The sequence below is a fragment of the Mesoplodon bidens genome (assembly GCF_964165515.1).
Source record: "Mesoplodon bidens genome assembly, chromosome: 16".
NCBI lineage: Eukaryota > Metazoa > Chordata > Mammalia > Artiodactyla > Ziphiidae > Mesoplodon > Mesoplodon bidens.
Genome location: NC_138173.1, coordinates 70,016,909 through 70,033,440, shown reverse-complemented (window position 1 = coordinate 70,033,440; position 16,532 = coordinate 70,016,909). Strand labels below are relative to the sequence as shown.

Sequence of the window (16,532 nt, the reverse complement as noted above, 5' to 3'; positions counted from 1 at the left end):
TCGATACCCCTCCCAGACAGAAATGGGGGGAGACAGGAAGAATGTTCCCGGAGATGGGACCACGTGATTGGCTGGAGCTGCGCTGTGGGCCCCCGCGCGAGCGGGGGAAGCTTTTCCCTCAGATGCAAAGCTCAGAGCTGTGTGCAGTCCTCCTGCTGCCGTCGGGGAGGACCTGGGCCCCTTCCCTCACCTCCTCCAACCCAGCTCAAGTCTCAGTCTCCTCCTCTGGTCATGGCCACTTCTAGAGGACCGACACTGCCAGGCCCAGGGCACCGGCTCCAGGGCAGGGGAGGCACCGCCCACGAGCCCATCGTGTGTGGTCGCCCCTCCCACGGGGCTGGCAGGAGCGGCATGCTTGAGCAAACCCCATGAAAACACGGGCCTCCAAAGACTTGCCCATTTGCCTTTATTTTCTCAATGCAAATCGTCATGAAATAAGTTTCTCTTTTTCCACTGCGTGGGTGGGAGGTCACCTCTAGAGAGGAGGGAGAGGGGTCTCCCCGACCCTCCGCCCCCTGGTTCGGAGAATTCCCCAGGTCTTACCCAGTTTGTGACCCAGGCAACCACATCAAGTGCTGGCGGGTGGTGGCTTTTCCATCCCCCGCCCCTGAAAAGTTTCCTTTGCGATCAGTCCTGACTTGATTTCCTCTTTTCTCTGACACCTAATTGAATAAGGGACAGGTGGTACAGTTGATGCCACATTAGTTAGTCTCGATTCAAATGATGTAAAGAACATGGGTTTTCATGGAACAAGCACCTCTCAGGTAACACTCCTGCTTGCTCATTTGATTGGTCTCAAATACCTAGGAGGTCATGTGGGAGTGCATTGCTTTGGGCCAACAAACAATTAGTGCTTCCTCTGACATCAGCCTGAGTTGCAGGCCTGAGTGGCGGGCCTGAGGCCCCAGGTCCCGCATAGGGGTCAGCAGGAGGCCAACCTGTGGATTTCTAGACAAACAAGTGTCCTGAGCAGGACGGTGAATGCTTTGGAATATGGGTTTGCCCATCGGTTTTCTCCCAAACTAAGCTTTCCAGAACATTCCTGATTAGTCTGGTTCCCAGAGACGAATATTACAAAACCCAGAGAAGCAGCAGGGAAATAGGGCAGGTCTCGAAGTCAAATGACCTTGTTGGGCTTCTCGTATTGTCCCCTGGGAGCTACCTGACCACAGGTAAGTCACACAGCCTCCCACGAGGGAGGCTCTCAAACGGAGATCAGAGCAATCCCTCCCCAGCAGTAATGGCAGCACAAAGCAGCTACCTGATACATGTGGGCAGAAGAACTTTTTTTATTTAACTCCATTTGAGGCTATCTGATTGCACTAGGCTGTGACTAAATGGCCTTCCCCCCAAAAAGTTTTAAAGTGATAGAATTGGGGATTCCGTGACTTGTTTCCAAATCATCCCAAATAGCTCATTTTCTCTGCAAATTCTACACATGGTTCAGACTCCTGTTTTGGGCCCGACATAGGCGGTACAAAGTTGAATGAGAGCCAGGGGACTCCCTAGGAGTAGGGAAATAGCATATTTCCACCTTAAAAAGAGCATTCAGTCACATCGCTGTGATCTTTTCCCCTCCCCGTTCCTTATCTTCTTATTGCCCTGGCCTAAAGTGAGATCTCACTGGCAGAGGTGGTAACACAAACCCAGACGCTGCTCAGACCCCCTTCCGTGCGAGGATGGAAATAATGCTAAACTGTGCATTTACATAGCATCAAGGGTGCTGCCAGGGTGGGTGGAAAGAGGCGCGGGTGGGGCTCTGGGGGAGGAAGAGGGGGCAGGGAGCCTCAGAGACAGCAGAATACTTCTCAGTGAGTGGTGCTCAGACCACCTGCCTCAATCCCCTGGGTAATCATCAAAACTGCAGATTCCTGAGCCCCACCCTAAACCAGCTTGTGGGAATCCAGGGGTGGCGGGAGGGGGCCCCACGCCTGATTTCGTACAAGCCCCCTGGTGCATCTTAAGCCCCCTAACACTTGCAGACCACAGAGCTAGCCCTACACCAGCACACACGGAGAGAGAGAAAGAGAGAGAGAGAAGCCAGCGGTCTCCCTAGTGTCTCTCTGTCCTCACTGGTAACCTGGGGATAATTCGAGTTACTTGGTGCTTAGATGTGCCTGCCACAATGCCACGTGGCAGGGGGACAGTGTCATCCAGAGTGTCTCTCTTTAGACCCCTCTGGATTCGCACACAGCGCCGGGGGTGATTCCTATTATCATTTCAACATGGCAGTTGAGGAAACTGAGGGACGCGCAGGGTTAGTTACTTGCCCAAGGCCATACGGCTGGGATTTGAAGTCAGTGGCCTGAATCTAGTCCCCGCTGTTCACCCACACATCACGTGCCTGGAGGGGATGGACTTGCAAGAAGCACACGTGTTTTCTGGAGTGAGAGAGAGCGTGGTCACCAGGTTTAATGACACAGACACTCAAGTGCCCTTGTGAGGGACACAGACGGCAACCGCGTCAGATCTTTGACTAGATGCAGGTTTCCCATCTGGTCTCACTTACCCCACTGCTGGTACCTATGGTGGCTTTAGGTGGAACGTGATCATTCAACTTTTATATTGAAGGTACAACGTTCGTACACTTAATGGATACCATACAAATTGTGATTAGTTCATCAAACCCCTGATTTCACATTGCTTAGAAGGGGACTAAAGGTTTTTTTTTAAACTGAATTAACATGAAGAGAAACGCTATTAAGTAAGCGGTAGTGTAGGTGGTACTCAGTTGTGACCAGGAGAAGAGCGGGTCATCAAGAATGGAGTCTGCGTCCTCTGCTGATAGGTTACCTGGTTCCGAAACGAGGCCCTCAACTTACTGGTTGTGTGTTCTTGGCAAGACTCCCCACCTGGCTGCACCATCGGAGAGGTCTGCTCCGTCCCACTCTGCCCCATCTGAGCGATGGAGAAGCCAAGAGCTTTCTGGGCCACTGGGTCTCACTTTCCAGCCCGTAACACAGGACCCACAGGTACAAGTGGCTCGTGGTGACCCAAAGAACTCAGTAGGCCTTCTATCAGGCCAGTGTGCCCTGCCCTGTCTTATTGTTTCAGTGTGTGTTTGGGGGTTGGGGGTGTATTTCCAGTAAAAGATACTAAAAGTAAGGTCTGCTTTCACCCCTCCCGAGGCCATGAGTTTGAGCATGACTCAAGGAAATGCAAAAGCAGAAGCTGAACTCACTGGGTTGGTTACTCCTCTCCTGCCAGCGGCACTGAGCATCTTGTGCCAGCTCTGAAGGCTCCCTTACATCAGCCTTTGTCCCAGCCTGTCAGGGGTCAAGATCAACTGGGAAGAGCCTGATAACTACATCTCAAAAAGTCCTGAATGGCTTAGGCACCTGACCATGAGCTTGGAAACCCTCATGCTCTCCCCCAGACATTTTCCTAACATGCCCCCAAGCCTTGGTTTCCTCACCCTTTAAATAAGAATATATGTTCCACAGCATTGTATTGGAGCAAAGGAGGTAAAGAATGGCTGCTTTTGCAAGATGGTTATAAATGGGATCTACTAAGAGATTTTCAGCATTTTAAAAGAAATGATAACACTAAGGAATAATAATGCAAAAAAAGGGCCTGTCCTCTTTTTTTTTTTTTTTTTTTTTTTTTGCGGTACGCGGGCCTCTCACTGCTGTGGCCCCTCCCGTTGCGGAGCACAGGCTCCGGACGCGCAGGCTCAGCGGCCATGGCTCATGGACCCAGCCGCTCCGCGGCATGTGGGATCTTCCCAGACCGGGGCATGAACCCGCGTCCCCTGCATCAGCAGGCGGACTCTCAACCACTGCGCCACCAGGGAAGCCCAGCCTGTCCTCTTTTGACCACGTAATATTTGTGGCTAGTAAGTTCTGCCTCAGTCTCCTTCCTTTTTTGGATTCATTTCCTATTTTACACTTTTGTGCAGAGTGTTCAATCTGACTCATTTCTGAGTTGAGCTATCACCAACATTTGGTCTCTTGAATGTCATCTTCTGTTCTCAGCAAATGGAGTTTGTTTTTAGAAGATAAGGATATTTTCAAATTCATGGGACTAGAGGCTTTTCAAAATTTAGAACACTACTGGCTGAGACTGGCCTTGGATCACGGCATGATAACCCTACCCCGTGCCATAAACATGATACCAGCTGCCACTGGTTGAGGCAGGCTCTATACAGACACTTCCTCATGAATCTTAACCCAATCAGATGAAGCCCATTTTGATATTTATACATGAAGACATCAAGCTCAGACGGGTTAAAAATAAATCTTTCTCCAACTCGCAGAACAATGAAGTTGAGGAGGTGGAATTTAAGCCAGGCCTGATTTATTTCAAAGCCGGTTCTCTCTCCCGAAACTTCTCCCTGGATTCTCTTTTGTCGGCCCTGCACACTATTCTTCACTTGGTCTGTTTCCTTATCTTGAGTCTGCCATAGTCCCACCTGCTTCCTCTGAGCTCCGCTTCTCTTAGCGCTCGTTTACCGGACTTCATTCAAACGCTCTGCTCTCCACAAAGCCAGGGGCTCCAGAAGTCCGTAATAATGTGTTTGAACTTGATGAGCGAACTTAAATTTCCTATCTTGCGTTTATTTCACCGTAGGGACCAAAGCTCAGGGAAGACTTAGCTGGGATCCTGGCCCCCGACCTTGCTTAGAATGGCCGCTCTTCCCACAAAAGTACAAACTGAACTTTCTATCTTCCACTGACTTTGCCTTCTGTTGTGCCAACGCTGGGGAAAAAGGTGATAGGGGTGGACCTGAAATCCCTGGCAAAGGACCACGTGAAGGCCATAACCTTGAAGCAGAAGCTCCAATGCAAGATTTTCTCAGCAATGTTTAAGTGTCATAGTTATAAAAAAACATCATTATTACGAAAATTCCACAGGAAACTCAACTCTGTTATTGTAAAATTGAAACTCTCCAGCGCCTTAAGCCTGTTTTCCCCGATTGAAACAATTTTTTTATAACGGGATTTTGTTTTTGTTTCTGTTTTTAGCCTCATGAAAAGACGGTTGTTCTGTTTCACAGCCTTACTCTTGAATCAGAGATCAAAGGCCCAGCCCCTCTTGTAGACAGACAACGTGTTTCAAGTTTCCATTCTCAGCACAGATAAATGCTGTGCCTCTCATTTCCACACTCGTTTTTCAAAAGGGGCTGGTTCTGTGATGACCTCCCCACCCCATGCTGCCTGCTGCAGATCAGGTTCCCTTCTCCTGGACCCTTTAAAACCTTAGCCCAGTAGCACTCTCCAAGGGCCTAGTAGCATGGGGGCCTCTTCACGTTTTCATTTGGTAAACCTGCCTTGGGCATTCTGGGTGGGACAGGACCGGTGCTGGGCTAGGGGCCACGAGACAGCTCCTCCTGAGGTTCACAGCCATTCCCTGATAGCCACACAAATGCAAAAACACATACAACCCTGGCTAATTGCCTCTAAGGAAAAGCCCACGGCCCAAGATGGGGTACAAGAGGAGGGCTGGGCCTCTCCCGAGCATCAGACTAGCCTCCCCTCTGGGAGGTGACTTCTGAGTTGATAGAGGTGGGAGGGATGAGAAAGGGGACAGCAGAGTGTAGTTCAGGCAGAGGGAACAGACTGTTCACAGGCTCTGAGGATGGGGGAACCTGGCCGGCTGAGAAAAACACAATGGCCTATCTCACAGCTTCAGAGGCAGTGGAGACCATGTTACTAAGTGGTCCTTTCATATTTGGGAGCAATTAGTCCAGGAAGGACAGATTTCCATCATGAAAGCATTTTCCAACCCCTCATTTCCCAGACTAACCCACATCCCAGAGGGGAAAATGTGTCCACTCTCAGAATGGCAAATCAGCCTCAGAACCGGGGCCAGTTTACCGGGCAGCTGGACAAGCCCTATGTACCAGGCCCCACTCACTGCTCAGCACCTCCCTAAGGCCCCTACCTAACACCGTATCTGCAATTTCGTGCTCTTTTTCTTAAAGAGGACCTCCAAATGTGTATAGGCTTCGTGTCCCACCAAGTCTGGATCCATCCCTTACTAAAACTCAGGACTCCGGGCTTCAAGCCCAACTGCAGTGCCACCTCTAATTATTGGACTGGGCCGGAGCTACACAAGGGAAGAACACTCTTTATAGCAAAGCAGAGTGTGGGGAGGCCTCCCCGCAGGCTCAGGGAAGGTCAGAGGCCTCACTGGTCAGCCCTTCCCCGGCGACTCCACTCCTTCTCGTGAGTCCTCCCCGCTTTCACTGACTGTGGCCACCGTGAATCACTTCTGATTTCCATCTCACTGTCTGTGACTCAGCTTCCCCAAGTGAACAAGCCGTCTGAGTGAGCTCTTCCAAGGCGATCACTCGTTTCTCATTTATTCTCATTCATCCTCGTACTTAAGCTCTCTTTCGACTTAGTCTGATAGGGGACATGTGAGTTGGAGACTACAGGACATGTGAGCTCTAAGGGGCAGGGGCTGGAGGTCCCAGCATGAGGGTGTCTGGGTCCTAGAAAGTGGCCACCAAGCCTGAGGTGCCCAAATGCTGGCTGGGATTTCTCCAGATTTTCTTGGGGTGAAGGGGGCGGGGAATGACCCCTCCCCCCATTATTGGCGTATTCTCTAGAATGTGAGCTCCGTGACAGCAGGGAGACTTGGCTTGCTTTGTTTGCCATGCTTGGCCCACAGTAGGTGCTCAATAAATAAATGGCGAATGAATGAATAAATGGTATGTTACCCAGAATTGTGAGTTCAGATGCCCAGCCAGCAGACAGACTGATCAACGCAACATCACAGCAAACAATGACTGAATTTGCCAATTTTTAGGATATGCTATTTCCCCAAAGACATACCCCGATATTCCCTTGCATCTAAGGGATCTGAATTACGGCAAATCACTAAGGCTGTGGAACAAGGCTTTGTTTAGTGTCAAAACGTGAACTCCCATGCTATCTCTTTATCTCTAGTCTACAGTAAGCTGTAGTCACCTGAACCAGAATGAACGAGAGAGCATGCTTTCCTTTTCAAAACTTCACCAGAATTACTTTCAACATATGTATGATGAGTACTTAATTTTTCTTTCACCTCCCCTCTCCAGCAAAAGTCCCTATTAAGTAGATTCCCGACACAGTACCTTACATTCTACAAGGAAGAAGGGCTTTGTTGAGCTTCAGAGTTAATATCTCCTGACGCTGGTGGGTCCTCAGAACTCACAGAGCCTAAGCCCGACACCCCGACCCTGAAACGTTGCAGACGTGGGGCCCACAAGCCCCAAGGAGGGTACCTGAGGTGATGGTAATAAGATGGGATGTTTTCACAGCATCTCATCATTCATGGATGCTGCTACATACTTTCATCTTATCTCATAAAAAAAAATCCTGGAAAGAGGTATTATTAGCCCCATTTTAAAGATGGGAAAATCAAGGCTAGGAGGCATTCCACGACTTGCCCAAGATTATATGGATCAGTAGACACAGGGGCGGACCATGGAGTCAGATCTTGTGACCACAGCTCAAGGACCTCTGGATCCCCATTTCTCAGATGAGAACGTCAGGGCCAGGGCAGGCTTGATCACGAGAGTAGGTCACCTGACCCTCTGGGTTCCTTCAAGCATCCTGCCTCACCATCCCTGAAGAGAGGAGGACCAGCTGAAAACTGCTGTTTCAAAACAATCAAGTGTCTTTAGCTGAAAAGTCCCCAGGAAGATCTTACCTCTGCTTCTACATCTCCTTTGCCTTTGTTTCCCCAGGACTGGACAGCGACTTCCTGGCTGTGCTGAGTGACTACCCGTCTCCTGACATCAGCCCCCCGATATTCCGCCGTGGGGAGAAACTGCGTGTGATTTCTGAGTGAGTGAGCTTTCCAAAAATTTTACAAAGCCCCCAAAAGAAGAACTCGATTTTGGTGGGAATCATTAGATTTTAGCTATAGCTGTCCAATTCCACGTGGGTCCTGGTCCTGTTGTGAGGTGAGGAATTTGGCCCATACAGCAGGCCTTAATCCTCCTTAGTGCTGCCAGTACTCTAAAGCCCTCCGTGGCTCCCCATTGCCTGACGGATAAAATTTAATTCCTTAACTTGGCTTTTGAGGCCCTTTATGATGATCCAACGTCTGCTTCTTACGTTGGCCTCATCTCCCAGACACAGGCAGGGTTGATATTATATATTAGTGCAGACTCAGGAAGAGGACACAGAGGTCTGAAAAAAACTTCTGATGATAAACAGAAAGGTACTGCCTTCTAGCCTGTTGTCTCTCCATGGTTTGAAATAGGCTATAAAAGAAATAGGGGCTCTGAGTGCCTTTTATTTAGATCCTCATTGATGTAGACATGTGAAACTATCTTGGTTAAATCTCAGGGTCTGTTTCAGCATAGCAAACACTTATTTTTAAAAAGCCTCCAACTGTGGAAGATCAGCTGGAAACATCATCTGCTCATCCCTGAAAGGTGGCTATTGCCAACTTGTGGGAAGATTTCCTGTTAGCTCAGAATGGGGGGGATACACTTAAAAACTAAATTTTCATAGGGAGAAATTCCAGTTAACATGGCCATTGACAGACCTTAAAAAAGGAACATCCCAACATATCCCAGGTTAAATCAGATTACTCTCTTCATTTGTTCATTCACTTTGCCACTCCCCTATTCGCTCTTTTCTATTTGTTCTTGTCCTTCTAGTGAAGGGGGCTGGTGGAAAGCCATTTCCCTTAGCACTGGTCGAGAGAGCTACATTCCTGGAATATGTGTGGCCAGAGTTTACCATGGGTGAGTACATTTCCAAAATAGCATCAATAAAGCATGATCTTTATGCAAGTGACTCAGACCTCTGCATAGAGAAATCCCAGCCTGGGACAGTGGAAAGGAAGGTATTGGTTCGAGAGGGTCACTTCTACTCTCAGCTCAGTCCCTAAGGAATGGTGCAACCTTGGGCTAACCTTCCCCTCTCTGAGACTTGATTTCCTCAATAGTAAGACAAATGATGGAGCTTGCAGCTCTAATGCTGTGTTCCTGTAGCAATAAGGATTCAGGAACTGTGATCACAGGATGCGGCAGCCAAAAGTCAGTCTAAGTTCAAACCCTGCCTCTGTCACTTACTGGCTGTGTGACAGTGGGCAAGTTGTTCAACGTTCTAAGAATCAGTTTCCTTTCCTCACGCGTCAAATAGAGATCATAGTATACAATGATAGGAATAATAATATATAGTAATGGGACCAAAGTCTAGGGTTGTTAGGAAAATGAGATAGGATAATACATGGAGATTTCTTGAAACCATGCCTGGCATTACCATCAGCACTCAATACGTATTAGCTACATTCTGACCAAATCATATCCAGAACACAGAGAACAGGCTCTGACAAAAATGCTTACGTACCCAACCTGACAAACGGAGAAGTCAAGCAGAAAAGGAGACCCTTTAAGTAATCGGGCACAGCAGATGAGAAAGCAAGGACGTTGCTGTCCCCTGCAGTTGTGACATGACGGGTGGCCCTGGTGGCCAGCACACCCAGGCCAGGACAGGTGTGTCTCAGCCCTGCTTCCTTGGTGGGGCCTCGGGAAACTTCCTCAACCTCCTTGAGCCGCAGTCTCCTCATCGGTCGAGCTACCAAGGCCGGACCTTGGCCTATAGGAAGGGAGAAGGGGGCTCCACTCTCCATTTGAGGGATCCAGAAATGACTTCCTTACAGTCAGAGGAGGACTCTGCATGCCACTTGCTCACCTGGGGAAGCAGAGCAGGCTGCCTGAGTCTTTGAAGCACGGAATTCAGTGCAATTCAGTGCAGTGTGACTGATTTTGATGATGAATACCCCAAAGTGTCTCTGTGCTTAGGATGGCGAAGCTGAGTGGAGGTGGGGCAGTAGCTACTATGAGAGTTACGTTCTGAAAGAGAAGTGAGTCATGGAACTCTTCGCATCAGCTGTGTGTCACTGATCCATCCATTCACTTAGCAATCATGCATGGAGACCTTCATGTTGAGGATGTGGTGCTGAATGCTGGCAGGCGCAGGGAGTGAGGAACCCAGATGAATAAGATGTAATCCTGACACTATAGCACTTCCAGTCTAGCAGATGCAATAAACGTTCTTAAAATATATAACAGGAAGAGAGGTGATGCAGCATAGTGGTTATGGAATTCGAAAAATGCATCTCAATTCTAGCTCTATAAGTTGCAACGTGGGTAACTTGGATAAATTACTTAATCACTCTGACCCTCAGTATCCTCATCGGTGAAAGAGAGATAATACTACCTGTCTTAGAGGGTTGATATGAGGATTAGATTTCAAGTGCTTAATATGGTATGTGGCCGATAATTAGTATTCATGCATGGCTGTTGTTACTGTCATTGTTTTACTGTCTTCATATTTATAAGTGGAATTTCATGTAAGGACTTGAAAGGATGAATGTCATGTATGCTGCAATAATTAATATGCCATGTACTATGGAGACCTAAGGGAATAGTTGAAATATTTGGCCGAATATGGTGTCATCATGATCTTAGTAACAAAATCCTTCTTGGAGACCAGTACATACATAAACGGTATGGCATGTTATGCCTGCGTGTCTTCTCACACACGGTGCTTCAGGAGCCCTCAGCCAGCCCCATCAATGGCCCGCTTTCATGCCACAGGGAATGTTAGAGAGTGAGAAACAGCAGAGTGTTAAGATTGGTCACAGCATGCACTCATCCAGACGTGTGATTGAAAGCCAGGGCACGTTCACTGAAACAGAGTCAGTTAAAAAAGGATGTACAATTGCTTCCGAGTACACACCAGCCAGCTGCTAACAGCATTTCCTTCCACGCTGAGATCTGGCCCAGCCTGGTCTGAAAAATGAGAAGGGCCCTTCCCCTTAGAACACAGATTCCTCTGTGTCCCGAGCTGCTTTCTAAAGCGTATTCAAAGTGCCCACTCTCCTATGGACGGTGAACATTACATTGAAAACTGGACTACAGCATTACAACTGCTTTTTTTAATTGTTAAGTGAAAAAAAAGCAAGAAACGTACGGAAATGCATCATGCAATGACAACTGAGTTTAAAATATGTTGAAAAGAGAAGACAAAGAGGAAATAGAATGAATGCAAGGTGGGGCATCAAGGGGGGAAATCAGGCACCACCACTTTTTTCTTTCTTCTTTCCTCCCTTCCTCCCTCTCTCCCTCCCCCTCCCTCCCTCCCTTCCTTCCTTCCTTTCTCATGTTCATTCATTCACTCACTCACAGATATATACCAAGCTTGATAACCTGGACACAAAGGCAAAACCTCAAATGACAGACACAGTCCCTGCCCCCATGGATGGAGGGACCGGGTGGTCAGAGTATCAGGGACATAGACATTAAATAAACTACCAGACAGGTCCCTTATCACGTTTTAGGATGCTTTTATATAACACGGAACGGGCACAGTGCAGCTGGCATCTGAGAAACAGGACAAGAAAGATGCTTTGTGCATCTCTGCATCCTCATTATCCAGTGTAACACCTGGCTTGCAGTGTGTACTTGGGAATTTTATTTGAAAGATTAAATGAATGAATGAATGAATGAACCATTGATTGCCTTGCTCTTTTTTTTTTTTTAAATCCCAACAGAGGGTTTTATATTAGCTGGACCTGGATCATGTCTGCATCCCTCCTGTCTTTCTTGGGGGAGGGTATATTCAGGATACTCATGGCTGTCTTTCTTCTCCCCAGCTGGCTGTTTGAAGGGCTGGGCAGAGACAAAGCTGAGGAGCTGCTACAGCTGCCAGACACGAAGATCGGCTCCTTCATGATCAGGGAGAGTGAGACCAAGAGAGGTGAGCAGCCTCCAATTCATCTTTCTGTACACGGGTCAGACAAGCAGGCTTTGCTCCGGGCTAACTCATTCACTACCTGGCTCAGGTTCCCTCCTCCTACTAGGCATGCAAATCAATCCGGCGCGGTGAGCTCCCAGCAGCCCACACACCATCAGTGCAGCCAGCACCGAAGCCGGGGGCAGTGACCTGGGTGGGGGGGGGGGCGTCGCTGGCACAGGCTCTGACCCACAGCAGGCCTGGCAGACCTGTTGTGTTCTTACTACACAGCAGACCTTCATTCTTAGTCCTGGCTGTGCCGTACAATGAAATCAGGCAGCTTAGAGAATCGGGACCAGCAGATTCACCATGACCTTCGTTGTTTTAATTTTCATACATCCTACACACTAAGTAATTCAGTGAAAAAGAAATAGCCGGGCTTTGTCATGGTTCGAAGCAAGGGTCCCAAACTCTAATTTGGCCTGCGTGAATTACTAAGAAGTCATCTCTTCTCTCTAAGCCTAAGTTCCCTTCTTTATAACATGGGATTAATAACAGGAAAATACTTGGCAGGTGTCTGGAATGGCATATACACTTAAGCTCGCAGAAGCAAAACATTAATAGCCTGGGCTTACTCAGGCTAACTGAGAATTGATATTAACTTCTTAAATATAGAAAATACTTTCAAGTTCTTAGCCTGCTTCCTGTACGTTCGCTATCAAAGAAGAGAAAGTGTGGTATCTGAGACTATTTCCCGTGCACTTATTAAGCACCAGAGCTACCTGGTGCTGGATGGAGCCCTCCACCAAAATGAGCATCAGTTTTCCTTTGGGGAAGCAGGGACCATATATATGTGGATTAAACTTTTTTAAAAATCCAGGAACAACTTTTCTCTCAAAAACCTGAATATGTTGGGTAAGAGCAAGAGAAAAGCAAAGGCAAAACTTCCTGTGCAGGTCCCAGGGATCTCCCGAGGCAGGAGACCCAGACTCCGGCATGGCCGGGCTGTGGCGGGGGACAGACCCAATGTGAGTTGCCAGAGCTGATCTAAAAATAATCAGGCCGAGCTGCAGCCGAGCTGGGGCCCAGGTGGGGGGCCCAGGCCCTGCTCCCTTGGGTATGCAAAGTTCTCATAAGTTTCCACCTGCTACCCTTGACCTACTCACCATAGTTCCAGTCCCTGCTGACATTACCGGCATACACATGCTGAACTGACTCAGAGGGCGGGCCTGGAACAGAGCAAGGGATGCCCAGCAGAATGCTCAGAGGCCTGCTCTAGGAGGACAGGGTCCCACCCCGGGGGCTGCCACTTCCAAGCTGTGTGCCTCAGGCTATATCACGCAGTGCTCGAGCCTCAGTTTCTCCATCTATATAGTATTTGAGAACAATACCTCCCAGAGTCTTTCTGAGAATCATCAGAGACGTTGCTATGGAATAGCTCAGCCCCCAGCCCAGCACATGCAGCAAAAACTCAGCAAGGACAAGTGCCCCTCCATCTCACTGCTTCGCCAGCCTTTTCACACCTCGAACCTCAGAAGACGGAGCAGGAAAGACTCTTAAACATGACCTAAGCTCAATTCTCTCACTTTCCATTTGGGGAAATCGAGGCTAAGAGAGGTAGTGGCGGGTGCTCACCCAAAGTTCTACTCTGATTAACCCAGCTTGGGTCACGACTCTCATGGTGCTGAAGGAGACAAAACACATTTCATGTCGCTTAGGAATACTCTGAAAAATGTCTTAAGTGCCACAGTTCCTAAATTTCTGAGAACACCAAGCGTAAGTCAGAGGCAAAAGGGACCAGGGAAAGGGGGCATAACTGTAAGGGCCCCTTAACTGTGTGATGGAGGAAAATGACAGCACAAATATCTTGGAGCGTGAACTTGGGAAAGACTCGAGAATGACCGCAGATACGGGATGTACAGGGTGCAACCCAACTCTATAGTCACTTCATTTGGTCTAAGGACCCACAAAAGGATGTGGAAGCCCCCAGAATGGTAACTCACAAAGCAAAGACTTAGCCCTTGCATTTGAACACCTGCATTGCAATAAGGTTAATGCAACTGGGCTGCTCAAATACCACACTCCTGGGGTCTCTAAAGAGTGAGTTACCACCAAGCAGACAAGGTTTGAGCAGCCATTGCTCAAAACACAAAAGCGTGTGTCTGGGTACCACCATCATATCACAAGGCTGAGAAGGTCTCTCTGCCTCAGCGGTGGTGGGCTCCTTAGCTGGCGGCACCTGGGTGGGGACACATGGAATGCCACTGACTCGTCCTCCACTTCCTGCAGGTTTTTATTCGCTCTCAGTTAGACATCGGCAGGTGAAGCATTACCGCATCTTCCGTCTGCCAAACAACTGGTATTACATTTCCCCAAGGCTCACCTTCCAGTGCCTGGAGGACCTGGTGAACCACTATTCTGGTAAGAAACACTCCATTGGGACCGATACATGATGCCCCTCTTTGCTAACTGCCCCTACCCCGGGCACTCAGTCTAGGCTGCACACGGGTCACTAAGACATGCCAGGTGGTCTACTTTGCTCTCTTGCCCATCCTGGCTTCTTCATATGCTCTTTTCTTTTTAATTCAGACTGTAAATTTCAGGCTAAAACAGACTGAATGTGAAGGCTGCCTAAGTAAGTAAGATGCAGCCAACCTCAACTTCACCCCCTCTCTACCTGTAAGTGAAACGAATTAAGATGCCCCTACATTCACAACCACAGACAGTCTGCACTTCCTTAAGTGGATTGTACGCTTGGGCCTCGGGGGCTTTGTTCTGAAATGCCGCTCATTTCCCCTTTTCTGCATGTCAAAATCCTCGTCAACCTTCAAGGCCAACAGGAAGCCACTTCCTTGATGAAGCCCTAAGAGTCAGAAAACTAATGGTCTGTTTTCTCTGCTCTCCTAGCATGTCAGGTGTTTTTCTCCCTAGAACTCTGGGCGTCCTGCCCAGGGACCTAGTTAACTGTGTACTAGTCTGTGTTTCCCAACAAGCTCTTAGACACCAGGGATTATACTTCGTTCATCCATATGTCCTCCTTGGGCCCAGGAGAGAAGTCCAAATGTTCCATGCTGACCAGGATGGGGCGCATCCTCCAGGATGGCGGAAGCAGAGTGGGGTTTTATGGAGGCGATGATATAGTGTGTAGAGTTGGAAGAGGACCTTCGCGTTAGATTGGGAAAGGCCTGAATGCCAGGTCAGGAGTTAGAATTTTATCCTATGGAAAAGGGAGAAATAGTAAAAAGGTGGCTGCATTTCTAAGAGTTGGCTCTGGAACCTTCTTGTGTTCATATCCCAGATCTGGGCAACCTTGGGCTGGCGGTCCACCTTTGTGCCCACATTTCTCCAGGTAATGCAGGTGCTAACTGTTCCTACCGTGCGGACGCTGTGAGGTCCGCTGAGTTAGAGCACGGAAAGTGCTGACGAGAGCGCCAGCCACGCAAACGTGGGCTCCTGCTATGTGAGCCACTGTTCCCCGGCCAGGAGGGCTCCCTCCTCCCTGCTTCTGCCTTGTGAAAGGGAGGAAGACAGAAGCTGCTTTCACTTTGTAAGCATCTTCCCCCTTCTGGGTTCAGGATGTCTGACCCCACACCCTGGGTTCTTTAGGATGTGGGATCTTGAAGGGCATTTCAAGGTGAAAGGAGGAGTCTACGGGGCTGGGTTATCACACCCGGCCTGGGAGAAGTGCAGGTCTGGAAGGACGAATGGCCGCTATGGAGACCCAGGCCCAGGCTCCGGTATGGGCTCTGTGAGACCGTGGGCGAAGACCTTCACCTCTCAGAGCCCCGGACCCCCATTCACGGAAGGTGGATGAGAGCAGCGCCCCCTGCAGGTGGCTGTCATGATTATTGAACACGAAGGTGAACGTAACACGTTTATCACAGCCTGGCACATGGAGGATGCAAAATAAATGATAACAAATATTACTCCCATGATACCCAAACACCTAGCAGCTTAGCTAAAAATGAAAGAGGAAGGGAGTCCTGGAAATAGTCAGCTTTTACTGATCATGAGTCAAATCTGGTTGTGGTATTTGGCTTTTAATAAGAATCATCTGAGAGGTGTGGTGACCATAAGTTTTGCATAGACGAAAGCAAACATGAAAAGGATGCTGGCCCAGCAAAGATTTTTATGGACCAGGAGGACCACACGGCTTCCAGGCCGCAGACGCCCGGGGATCTCACACCAGCACAGAAGCAGCGCCTTCCAAAAATGCACCCCTGGCCATCGCATCAGCACAGGGATGGCAGTCAGCAGTCACCTCTGCGAATGACTGAAAAGGGTCTGGAGGCCTGAAAGCCTTCCGGTGCCTTCAGGACCTCAAGATGGGAATCATGTGGCCAATTTACGTCCCACCAGGTTCTTCCTAAAGGCGCAGAATCAGAGAAGATGTGCGCTAAGCTATGTGAACAGACGATTTTGTTTTATGAGTTACTTATATTTATTATCCTGTGCTCTTGGGAAAATTATTTAATATCTCAGAGCCTCAGTTTCTGCATCTATAAAATGGGGATGAAAATGCCTCATAGGATTATTGTTAGGACCAAAAAAAAAATAATGCCTGTGAACTGGCTGTGATCCTGACCCCAGGGGCCTTGGTTTCTTCATTCCCCAAATAGGTGTAACAGTACTGACGGCCCAGAGTAGCTCGGGGTTCCCTGAGCTGACACATGCCAAGCTCGCTCAGCACCAGGCTCGGCCTACGTGCTCAGAAGTGTTTGTCCTCTCCTTCTCTGCCAAAATGTATTTCTCACCCTAAGTGTTAACCTTGCTAAGGAAGGACGTTCCCCTGGCCTGTGCTACCTACTGCTGCTGGTTTCTTTTGTCTTTGTGTCTGACTCAAGTCTC

The 16,532-nt window shown here is 48.7% G+C and overlaps 2 protein-coding genes across 3 annotated transcripts in view; one reads left to right on the top strand and one right to left on the bottom strand.

Moving 5' to 3' along the window:
* Positions 1–16,532, bottom strand: part of TG (thyroglobulin) — a gene marked incomplete at its 5' end in the record, with an annotated part of 239,511 nt that overhangs the window by 71,133 nt on the left and 151,846 nt on the right. The gene's annotated exons all lie outside the window — the stretch shown is intronic.
* The window catches only part of SLA (Src like adaptor), a 34,343-nt gene that overhangs the window by 13,338 nt on the left and 4,473 nt on the right, over positions 1–16,532 (top strand). For both annotated transcript variants that reach the window (XM_081258082.1, XM_081258081.1), the window contains 4 exons: positions 7,676–7,775; positions 8,600–8,686; positions 11,605–11,708; positions 13,974–14,105. In XM_081258082.1, coding sequence (XP_081114208.1) covers positions 7,676–7,775; positions 8,600–8,686; positions 11,605–11,708; positions 13,974–14,105 — 423 coding nt within the window. The remainder of the gene's footprint in view (positions 1–7,675; positions 7,776–8,599; positions 8,687–11,604; positions 11,709–13,973; positions 14,106–16,532) is intronic.